Source organism: Phyllobates terribilis, unplaced genomic scaffold, assembly GCF_046119375.1.
Source record: "Phyllobates terribilis strain yellow unplaced genomic scaffold, ASM4611937v1 Scaffold_3__8_contigs__length_932513732, whole genome shotgun sequence".
Lineage (NCBI taxonomy): Eukaryota > Metazoa > Chordata > Amphibia > Anura > Dendrobatidae > Phyllobates > Phyllobates terribilis.
In genome coordinates, this window is record NW_027362763.1 from 516,819,307 (window position 1) to 516,831,921 (window position 12,615).

The window sequence follows — 12,615 nt, forward strand, 5'->3', positions numbered from 1 at the left end:
AACAGGGAACCATTGGGCAGGCAAACATGGAGGAGGGGACATGGGAATGCAGTGGATTTTAACCCCTTATAGCAGGGCACCTCAGTCAGAGGCATCTGACTAAGGGTCAGACTGCCCTACATACTGCTAGACACTTCTGTATGTTCTGACAAAAATGACCATAGTTTGTAAATTGTAAAGGGCATGTACTCTAAAAACTGTACAGGTCAATTAATGTCTTAATAAAGGACTTTTATTTTGTTTCACAGATGCTTAAAAGTCAGTACTTTTTTATTTCAAATATTTATTTTTCAAAAGTATTAGCTCAAAAATCATTCAGGTCCGGATAGATAAAGTTGTTCTTGTACAGGAAATAAGCCAGAATTTGTCCTCCACAAATCATTGCAGTCAAACCAATACCTAAATATTGAAAAATAAAAAGAGCAATTGTTTTAGCAATTCCTTAATTAATTTATGTGTCTGTTTGTTTGTGTATGTACAGTATATTTGAAGAGGGATAGCAATAGATATTTTACAGTTAAGTATCATGTATTATAGATGGTCAGTGATTAACACTAGATGTTGTATAAAATAAAAGTTGTGCGTTATAAACTTCTTAAAAACACGGAAGTGTCCTAACAAACTGGTCTTATAACATGCTGAAGGGACATGTATATCTACAGCAACCTCTATTGTTTATGATTCTGTGTGTCCTAATCTAACATTAAAATTAATGAGATAAGCTAAAAACAACATAGAAGACAAGTAAGATATCTCTGCAGGCACATCCACAGGATACTAATTGACATTTCTAAACAATTTGTAAATATGGAGGACCTATGGGTATTTTTTCCAGTGTCTAGAGAAAATTGATGTATCCATAACACTTTTTTAAAGTCACCCTGACATCTGATACATGATTCTCGAACCACGAGCACCATGTATCACCCCGTGTTAGAATGATGTCAACCAAGTATGATTGACTCTGTAATGCTGTAGTGTTAAGAGAATACTAACTTAATAAGCTGTTGGGGAACAAGCCGCATAGGAGACTAGTGGGACATGTGGTCCCCTGTGTCTCCTCCCCGCCCCCTATCTTGGAGTGACAGGTATCTCCATAAAAGCGCATGGAGGGAGAAACCTGACAATCTAGGGCAGCTGGCAGAGAGAAGCCATTGGGGACCCGCCTATCCGACTACTCTCCAGCGCGGCTTAGTCCCGGGCAGCTTATAAAGTATTCTTTTCTCTGAAACACTGCAGCATTTGAGAGTTACAGGGATGGTCCGGAGGTTACATTTTTTTTTATCTAAATCCCTATCTATTTGATGCTGTAATCTAAACTAATATCTAATATACTTACATTAAAAATTTCCTACTGTTCCTTAACTATACTATCTGTTATTGTATTTTTTCCCTACTTCCTGTGTGATGACGCTTCGCTTGAGAAATCCAGTGCATGCTGGGAAACTCAAACCAAGCATCATCAGAGCAGGGGACAGAGGCTGCGGTCACTGTCACAGCTCCTGACCACTCTCATCAGTGATGCTAGTTTCAGGGGCGGGGCTAGTCCCTTCTCTGTCCCTGCATGCTGTGCAATGTGCCCAATTGCAGCACGCTCTGTGTTGCCAGCTCAGACTAGTAGTATCGAGCCAGTAACACAGAGGATAGCCCACTGTCAGAGCGCAGTATTAGAATACCCAGCATGCAGAGACCATCGCCGCCCCCACAAGTGACGTCACTGGTATCCTGACACTGCTCTCTGACAGTGCGCTCTCCTGTGTTGCTGGCTCGTTACTACCGATCTGAGCCGGCAAGACAGAGCGTGCGCTGTGATCGTGCTCATCGCACAGTGCACAGGGTGCAGGGATAGAGCAGATACTAGCCCTACCCTTGAAAGGAGCGTTGTTTCAGGGAGGGGGCACGAACTAAGGCAGTGACCACAGCCTAAGTATTAAAGCATGCATGGGGAGTCTGAAACGAAGCGTCATCCAACAGGAAGTAGGAAAAAAATGCAATAACTGTTAGATAGTGTAATTAGGGAACAGTAGGGGATTTTTAATGGAAGCCTAATATAAATTCGTTTAGATTATGGCATCAAATAGATAGGGAGTTAGATAAAAACAATTTAGACCTTTGGACCACCCCTTTAAACATATCTGGCTTAGACCATTAAGCCAATGTCTGATAGATGCTGTCCAGGGTTACTTCAATCACAGGGTAATTGTGATTGTCATTATTGCAATTTTACCGCTAATATTAAATGCTGATACAGAGTTCATGTTATTTTATTGAGTTTTAGACATATGTAATTCAAAATCATTTATTATAGCCTTCAAGTTTGTGAACATAAAAGTTGGCTGCTTGTAACTTTTAAATAAGTTCTCCAGAAAATCTAATAAGAATATAATAATAATAATATATGATAATTCTGAATGGAAATCCTGTTCATCCGACACATTTGTGAGCACATAACGCAATTAAATTTGGGGCACTAGATTTATTCTTCTTTACAGCAACATAGTATCTCACATTACATTTCATAAGCTGCAGTGTTATGAGAGCATCCAAAGAAGGGCAGGTTTACATCATGTTCAGATGTTTGATCAAAAGTAGGGTTGAAAATGCCTTACTTTAAGTATATGTCAGGTGATGCTACCCAAAACTAAGTAAGCATTAGTGATGAGCGAATGTGTTCGCCACTGCTCGGTACTCGGGTCCCCTCCCTGCATGTTTGGCACTCTTTAGAGAGCCATTGAACATGCAGAGATTGCCTGCCATGCACTGTAATGCCGTAGTCATGTTGGTTGTGGGCATTACAGTGATTGGCTGGCCGCACAGCATCATCAGGCCTATATAAGACCTGGTGCTGCTATGCTCGTCACAGTCTACCCCGAAAACAGGCAGAGTAGGGAAAGGTGCTGCTGCGTCAGGGAGAGATTTGCATATTTATAGTTATTATAGGTATTCCACAACATATATATATATATATATATATATATATATATATATACATCTGAACTAACAGTCCTTCTAAGGACTAATCCAGCTGCATATATTCAGTGGTGATAGCAGGAGTTAGGCAGGCAGGCAGTGTATGTGGCAGACTGCAGTGTATGATACAGCACAAGAGGGTCCATTGAGCGTCCTGTTAGTATAGGTATTCCACAACATATATATATATATATATATCCATCTGAACTAACAGTCCTTCTGAGGACTAATCAAGCTGCATATAATCAGTGTTAGGCAGGCAGGCAGTGTATGTGGCAGACTGCAGTGAAAATTACACAAGAGGGTCCATTAAACGTCCTGTCTACTGCTGCTGTAATAATTACAGATATTTGTAGAGATAGCCCCATATATCAGGGGCCAGGGCAATTTTTTTTTATCTTAATTCTGGTTAATTGCTCAAAAAGCAATCCAGAGTACATAATTTTTCTGCTCCATTTGCTTGTTAGCACTGCAGAATACAGCCAGATCTGTTCCATATTTCAGTGACAAAAATACAGAAATTTTAACTGAACGTGGAAAATATTGGCCTTCTTTTCCATTCTGTTGCAGTGTGTCGGTCAAGCTATTCACACTAGGCGTCTGTAAAGAATAGTATTAGTAAATTACAGGCCTGCTATTTAAAACCGTGGTTCTCTTGTCAGATATATCACCTATAAGAGTGTTCCAAAATCAGCCATTTCTTCCATTTTCATTTCATTGCAGTGTGTCAGTCACGCTATTTACACTAGGTGTCTGTGAAGAATAGTATTAGTAAATTACAGGCCTACTATTTAAAACCGTGGTTCTCTGTCAGACATATCACCTACAAAAGAGTGTTTCAAAACCAGCCATTTCTTCCATTTTCATTTCGTTGCAGTGTGTCGGTCAAGCTATTTACACTAGGTGTCTGTGAAGAATAGTATTAGTAAATTACAGGCTTACTATTTAAAACCGTGGTTCTCTGTCAGACATATCACCTATAAGAGTGTTCCAAAATAAGCCATTTCTTCCATTTTCATTTTGATGCAGTGTGTCGGTCAAGCAATTCAAACTAGGTGTCTGTGAAGAATAGTATTAGTAAATTACAGGCCTGCTATTTAAAACTGTGGTTCTCTGTCAGACGTATCACATATAACTGCGTTCCAAAATCAGCCATTTCTCGTGAATGTGGAAAATATTGTCCTCCATTTAAAATGGGCAAGGTGCGTGGCAAGGGACGGGGAAGTGGACATGATGGTGATGGTGCATGCAGAGGCCGAGGCCGAGGATGTGACCGTGGGCAAGGTGAAATTGTGCCACAACAAACAGCCACAACTTGTCGCTCAACCTTCCTGTCCCAATTGCTAGGGGACCACAGTACACCACTATTGCACTCAGAGCAGTGTCAAAAGGTTGTTCGTTGGATAGCAGATAATGCTTCCAGTCACTTTGTCACCACCTCAACCACCCTGTCTTCCACATGGTCAAGTCTCAGTAGCCGTGAGTCTGGACTGCATATTCCTCACCCTGATCCTCCTTCCTCCCACCATGCCGAGTGCCCGGAGACAACTGATCCCACACTTGGACACTGTTCACTTTTCCGTTTGTAGATTCGGGCTTCTCGCCTGGCCAGCTTCAAGCGAGTCAAGAGGAGAACGCGTGTAGAAATGCCCAAATATTGGGGCAGCCACGGTCACACAAAGGCAATGGTGGGAAAGTGCAATTACTGTCACAAGAGGTGGATGATGATGATGAGACACAATTGCCAGAAAGTCAGGAGGAGGACCAGGGAGCAGAAGTGGAAGACAAGGTCGTGGATGATATGGTAACTGACCCAACCTGGCAGGGGGACATACAGAGTGAAGACAGCAGCACACAAGGGGAGGGAGGTGTAGCACCACTACAGGCAGGAAGAAGCAGTGTGGTTGCTGCAGACACAAGACGTGAAAGTATTCTTCGTAATGCCAAGAAGACAGAAGTTGCCAGTACAACTGTTAGATCTTCCCGAGTCTGGTTATTTTTTAAAGACTCTGTAGATAACCCCAAAAGGCCATTTGCACCACTTGCCAGGCCATTTTCAGCAGGGGTAGCAAAACTAGCAGCCTGACCACCACCGGCATGATCAGGCACATGCAGCAAAGCCCCTGACAAAGTGGGACGAACCCCAGGGTTCAGCAACAGTGTCTGCGGGTGACACCTGTCACGCTGTCTCTGTGTACTGGAGGTAGGGGGTCTAAGCTGACCCTGAGCTGGGGCCCTGACTAATCCCTCTACCTGGAGGTACTGTTAAAGGTACAGAGGTCCAGGCCGCCAGCGTATCCCCTACCTCCTGAGGATCCCTGCACCTAAGTAATCTAGTCCTGAGAAGGACCCCGATCACAACAAAAGGGGACAGGAAATAATATGCCAACACTCAGTACTTAGACGAACGAGACAGTACAAGGGTAAAACCAAAACCACCTTGCATACAAAAACTACACAACTACAACAGAGGGAACACCAACGGGAAAGGAGATAAATGATAAAGCGAGGAAGGGAAAAAACACTCCAAATACACTTATCTCTGAAACTCCAAATACCACGATCCGCTCTGTTAGTCTGCATGAAATGCTTTCACCGACACTTCCCTAACAGAGCAGCAGACATATGAAGGAATCTCACTACAGCAGAATTGATTGCAGCTGGGCGAGGCTGGACCTTGTCTAGCACAGAGAGAGAGAGAGTTAACTCCCTCACTGCCGAAAAGCACAAAGCACCAAAAACTCAGCTGCGAGAAGTCAGGCTGTGCAATCGTGACGATCTTCGTGGCGACACAACCATGACAGTACCCCCCCTTCTACGAGGGGCCTCCGGACCCTCAGGGCCAGGTTTATCCGGGTGAGTCGTGTGGAAGGCCCGAATTAACCGGTCTGCGTTAATATCTGACGCAGGAACCCACATCCTCTCCTCAGGACCATACCCCTTCCAATGAACCAGGTACTGAAGGGACCGACGATTAAAGCGTGAATCGATGACCTTCGATACCTGGAACTCCAAGTTACCATTGACCACCACTGGAGGCGGAGGTAAAGGTGACGGTATCACCGGCGCCACATACCTCTTAAGCAACGATCTGTGGAACACGTTGTGAATTTTAAACGTAGGGGGGAGATCAAGACGGAATGCCACCGGATTAATTATAGAACTGATCCTGTACGGCCCGATGAACCTGGGACCCAGTTTCCAGGAAGGAACCTTAAGTTTTATATTCTTAGTAGACAACCATACCAGATCGTTCACACTTAGGTCCGGACCAGACACTCTCCTCCTGTCAGCCATACGTTTGTAACGGTTCCCCATAGTACTCAGATTATTCAGTACCCCTCTCCATACAGAAGCGAGTGATGACGAAAATCGTTCCTCCTCAGGAACCCCCGAAGAGCCCCCTCTACTGAAAGTACAAAACTGGGGGTGAAAACCATATGCCCCAAAAAACGGGGACTTACCAGTGGACTCGCTCCGCCTATTATTAAGAGCAAACTCCGCCAGAGGTAAGAAAGAAGCCCAGTCCTCCTGGTTCTCTGACACAAAACACCGGAGATATGTCTCCAAACTCTGGTTCAGACGTTCCGTCTGACCATTGGTCTGGGGATGAAAAGCCGATGAGAACGACAAATGCATCCCCCGCCGAGTACAAAATGCCTTCCAGAACTTGGACACAAACTGAGACCCCCGATCCGACACCACATCGGAGGGTACCCCGTGAAGCCTCACAATCTCCCCAATGAACACCTGCGCAAGAGTTTTAGCATTAGGAAGAGCAGGAAGAGCGATAAAATGTGCCATCTTGCTGAACCTGTCTACTACAACGAGAATGACAGTTTTACCCGAAGACGGCGGGAGGTCCGTAATAAAGTCCATAGACAGATGAGTCCAAGGACGCTCCGGGATCTTCAAAGGTAAGAGGGCCCCAGACGGATGGGTATGTGGGGTCTTAGAGCGCGCACAAACCCCACAGGACGTAACAAAAGTTACCACCTCCTTATGTAAGTTAGGCCACCAAAATCGACGCGAGAGGAGATCCACAGTTGCTTTACTCCCTGGGTGTCCTGCTAAAGCTGAGTTATGGTGTGCCTCGATCACCTTTTGTCGTAGCTGATCTGGAACAAACAGTCTCCCTGGAGGTCCAACAGGGGCGTCCCCCTGAGCCTCCAATACCTCCTCCTCAAGCTCAGAGCATACTGCCGACACCACCACCCCCTCTTGAAGGATAGGAACCGGGTCATCCGTATTCCCGGCCCCAGGGAAACTACGAGACAAGGCATCCGCCTTCACATTTTTTGACCCAGGACGAAACGTAACGACAAAATTAAACCTGGTAAAAAACAACGACCACCTGGCTTGTCTGGGATTCAGACGTTTTGCAGACTCCAGATAAAGCAGGTTCTTGTGATCGGTGATGACGGTGACCGGATGGACTGCCCCCTCCAAAAAATGGCGCCACTCCTCAAAAGCTAACTTAATGGCCAAGAGTTCCCTATTGCCGACATCGTAATTCCTCTCGGCGGACGACAATTTTTTAGAGAAAAAGGCGCACGGATGCCACTTACCAGGGGACGAACCTTGTGACAACACTGCTCCCACCCCTACCTCGGAAGCGTCTACCTCTACAATGAATGGCTGTGACGCATCAGGTTGAATGAGTATGGGTGCTGAGGCAAAACATTTTTTCAAGGAGGAGAAAGCTTGACAAGCCTTGTCAGACCACCTAGAAAAATCCGTCCCCTTTTTTGTCATGTCAGTGAGAGGTTTAACCATGGACGAGAAATTACGAATGAACTTCCGGTAATAATTAGCAAACCCCAGGAAACGTTGTAGTGCCTTAAGATTCTCAGGCAGATCCCACTCAAGAACTGCCCGCACTTTCCCAGGGTCCATACGAAAACCAGACGCTGAAACCAGGAAACCTAAAAACTGGAGTTCCTGTACGGCGAACACACACTTTTCCCATTTAGCATACAGTTTATTATCCCGCAAGATTTGTAACACCTGCCTAACGTGCTCCTGATGAGACACCAGATCAGGCGAGTAAATTAAGATATCATCCAGATATATGACAACAAACTGTCCAACCAGGCGGCGAAAAATGTCATTAACAAAGTGTTGGAACACCGCCGGGGCATTAGTCAGACCGAATGGCATGACAAGGTTCTCATAATGCCCCTCCGGAGTGTTAAACGCCGTCTTCCACTCATCCCCCTCCTTCATTCTAATCAGATTGTACGCCCCCCTGAGATCCAACTTAGAGAACCATTTGGCGCCCACGATCTGATTAAAGAGATCGGGAATAAGTGGGAGCGGGTACGGATCTCGGACCGTAATCCGATTAAGTTCACGGAAATCCAGGCAAGGGCGTAGGCCTCCATCCTTCTTCTTCACAAAGAAAAACCCCGCGGCCACCGGGGAAGATGAAGGTCTAATATGCCAATTAGCCAGACTTTCAGAAATATAATCCTTCATGGCCTGCCTCTCAGGACCAGAAAGGTTATACAACCTAGATTTAGGTAACTTGGCCTCAGGGAGCAGTTTAACAGAACAGTCATACTCGCGATGAGGAGGTAGTTCCCGTCACCCCTTCTCCGAGAATACATCCTCAAAGTCCACCAAAAATGGAGGCAAGACCCTAGGAGTGACAGCACCGATGACCGTATTCATGCAGTTTTTATTACAGAAATTACTCCATTGGCTTATCTCTCTGGATTGCCAATTAATAACCGGGTTATGCTTAGTTAACCAAGGAAGGCCCAACACTATAGGAGTGGGAAGACCCTCCAACACGTAGCAAGACAACAGTTCATTATGTATCGCCCCCACTTGAAGTTTTACGTTATGCACGACATGCAAAAAACTTCCCTGACCGAGGGGCCTGGCATCGATCGAGAATATGGGGATGGGTTTAGCCAACTCACTCAAATGCATACCTTGAACCCTGGCAAACCGAGCGTCCACCAGATTAGCCCCGGCCCCACTATCTAAAAGAACAGATATCTTCTCAGTTCTCATACCCACCACCACCTCCGCCGGTACGAGAAACTGAGATGACCCCAGGGACGAAATACCTACTCCCAGATTGCCGTCCACCACACAACCTGGGATTAAAAGTTTTCCGACGACTCTTTACTCTGCAAAGGACGGGATGGACACCCCCCAATAAAATGTCCCTTTCTCCCGCAGAAGAAACACCTTCCAGTCTTGTGGTGTGCCACCGGTCCCCTCCCTCGAAATGATGTCCCTCCTAATTGCATAGGCTCCTCTGGACTGACCAGGGGAACCACCAAATGAGGGGACCTTGTAGGAGGTGGAGTCATCACAGGGGGTGGAGTTATCCCGCACCTCTCCCGAAGCCGTCTGTCAATGCGAATAGCAAGGGCCATAGCGGCTTCCAGTGACGCGGGAGAGTCATACTGTGCCAACACATCCTTTAATTTGTCGGACAAACCTTGACAAAACTGGCTCCTAAGAGCCGGGTCATTCCACTGGGTGTCAGTGGCCCACCTACGGAACTCCGAACAGAATTCCTCCGCCGGACGATCTCCCTGCTGGATCCTACGTAACTTAGATTCAGCAAGGGAGATCCGATCCGGGTCATCATATACAAGACCCAGAGCAGCAAAAAACCTATCCACTGACTGGAGAGCCGGGGAGCCCGGGGGAAGAGAGAACGCCCAAGATTGTGGGTCCCCTTGTAGGAGCGAGATGACAATTTCCACCCTTTGTTCTTCACTCCCCGATGACCGAGGCCGCAGCTGAAAGTACAACTTGCATGCCTCTCGGAAAACAAAAAACTTTTCCCGCCCCCCAGTGAACCTGTCAGGGAGAGCTACCTTAGGTTCTGGTCCAGCTTGCTCCTGGGGACACAAAACCTTGGACCTAACGTCCGCCAGCTCCATGGACAAACTCTGCAACTGCCGAGCTAGACCGGCTACTGGATCCATGGTAGCTGGAGAAAATCTAAGGGGGTCGGTGAAAATGTCACGCTGTCTCTGTGTACTGGAGGTAGGGGGTCTAAGCTGACCCTGAGCTGGGGCCCTGACTAATCCCTCTACCTGGAGGTACTGTTAAAGGTACAGAGGTCCAGGCCGCCAGCGTATCCCCTACCTCCTGAGGATCCCTGCACCTAAGTAATCTAGTCCTGAGAAGGACCCCGATCACAACAAAAGGGGACAGGTAATAATATGCCAACACTCAGTACTTAGACGAACGAGACAGTACAAGGGTAAAACCAAAACCACCTTGCATACAAAAACTACACAACTACAACAGAGGGAACACCAACGGGAAAGGAGATAAATGATAAAGCGAGGAAGGGAAAAAACACTCCAAATACACTTATCTCTGAAACTCCAAATACCACGATCCGCTCTGTTAGTCTGCATGAAATGCTTTCACCGACACTTCCCTAACAGAGCAGCAGACATATGAAGGAATCTCACTACAGCAGAATTGATTGCAGCTGGGCGAGGCTGGACCTTGTCTAGCACAGAGAGAGAGAGAGTTAACTCCCTCACTGCCGAAAAGCACAAAGCACCAAAAACTCAGCTGCGAGAAGTCAGGCTGTGCAATCGTGACGATCTTCGTGGCGACACAACCATGACAACACCACTGCTTGTTCTGCTGTTGTGCATCCCCTGTCCATAGCACATGCCAAGATGCCTCCCACCCTGCACCTGTCATTGAACACTCTCAACTAGCACCATCAGCAAGCACGTCCACGTCCTTGTTCCAATGCACCGTTCAGTTGTTCCTACCCCAGTCCTTGGAACGCAAGCACAAATACGCAGCCAACGCCTCACAGGCCACACTACAAAATTCACACATTTCGTGAATGCTTGCACTCGAAATGTTGCCTTTTAGACTCGTGGAGATGGAGGCTTTCCGCAACCTGATGGTGGCAGCTGTCCCTTGGTACTCGGTCCCCAACCACCACTATTTCTCCCGGTGTGCCATCCCCGCATTACACGAGCACGTGTCCCACAACATTAGCCTTGCCCGCAACAACAGAGTTACTGGGAAAGTACACCTAACCACGGACACGTGGACAAGTGCTTGTGGACAGGGATGGTACATCTCGCTGACGGCACACTGGGTTAATATAGTGGAAGCCGGGACCAAGTCGGACTTTAGGATGGAACACGTACTCCCAACGCCGAAGATAGCGGGCCCTTGGTTAATCAGGGTTGTCTCCATACTCTACAGCTCCTGCACCTCCTCCTCCTATTCAGCCACCATCTCCGAAATGACCACATTAGTCACAAGCTGGAAGCACTGCAGCAATGGCTCGGCCAAGTGGCAACAGGCTATGCTGAAGCTATTATGCTTAGGTGACAAACTGCACAACGGTGAAGAGTTGTGGACAGCTCTGAAAGAGCAGGCTGATCTGTGGCTGACACCGCTGACCCTACAGCCAGGCATGGTCATGTGTGACAATGGCCGGAACCTGGTGGTGACTCTGAGGCGAGGCAAGCTCACACACGTACCATGCCTGGCCCATGTGCTTAACCTCGTGGTTCAGCAGTTTCTCAAAACCTACCTGAATTTGACGGATCTGCTTGTCAAAGTACACTGCCTGTATGCCCATTTTAGAAAGTCAGCTACAGCTTCTGCCGCTGTTGCCATGCTTCAGCAGCGTCTGAAGCTTCCAGCTCACCAACTGATCTGCGATGTCCCCATACATTGGAACTCTACATTGCAGATGTAAGGAACGATTTGTGAGCAGAAGAGGGCAGTTGTTGACTTCCAGTATCAATAAGGCCGTCGATATTCAGTTCAGACTCCACACATAAGACCTCAGGAGTGGACATGGATGTCAGACATATGTACCATCCTCCAAAACTTTGAGGACTCCACCAAGATGGTGAGCGGCGATGAAGTCATAATTAGTGTCACCATCCCGCTTCTCTGTCTTCTGCTCTCAATTAAAGAGGATGCATTGCAGGCAGAGCACGATGAGATGGAGCAAGGAACCATACAGGGTGATCCAACACTGCCCAGCCTCATCTCATCCCAATGTGGATTGGATGACAATGAGGAAGAGCAGGAGGAGGAGGAAGAACAGGAGCTAGTTTACTGCGGTATAGATGGTACTACCTACACAACTGTCATACCGTCTGTTTAGCGTGGATGGCCTGAGGAAAGGGAGGAGGAGGAGAGCATGGTCAGTCGTCCTCTTGGTGAGGAAGTCTTGCCTGTTTGCAGTCTGGCACACATGGTTGAGTTTATGTTACGCTGCCTTTCCCGTGACCCTCGCGTTGTCCAAATTTTGGGTGACAGTCATTACTGGTTAGTGATACTTCTAGACCCACGCTACAAGGAGAACTTTCTGTCTCTTACTCCAGTGCAGGACAGGCCTGATAAAATGGGGCAGTATGAGAATGCCCTTTTTGCGGAATTATTTAAAAAATTCCCATCTGAAAACGCCGGCGGCAGAGGTCACAGATGGACAACCAAGGAGTAGAGGCCAGAGAGGCACAAATACAATCCAGTAGAGGCAGGGGAACACTGTCAAAGTTCTGGGACAGTTTTCTCAGATCCTCCCATCGCACAGGCCTTGAGGCGCGGGGTACTCTCACAAGGAGGGAAAAGTTTCGGAAGATGGTGAGGGAGTACCTTGCCGACCGTACCAACATC

General features: G+C 47.0%; 1 protein-coding gene across 1 annotated transcript in view; it reads right to left on the reverse strand.

The window, feature by feature from the left end:
- Positions 1–304: 304 nt before the first annotated feature.
- TMEM244 (transmembrane protein 244) overlaps positions 305–12,615 on the reverse strand; it is a 72,019-nt gene continuing 59,708 nt past the window's right edge. The window contains exon 6 of the mRNA XM_073673208.1: positions 305–399. Within this exon, the coding sequence (XP_073529309.1) occupies positions 305–399 (95 nt within the window). The remainder of the gene's footprint in view (positions 400–12,615) is intronic.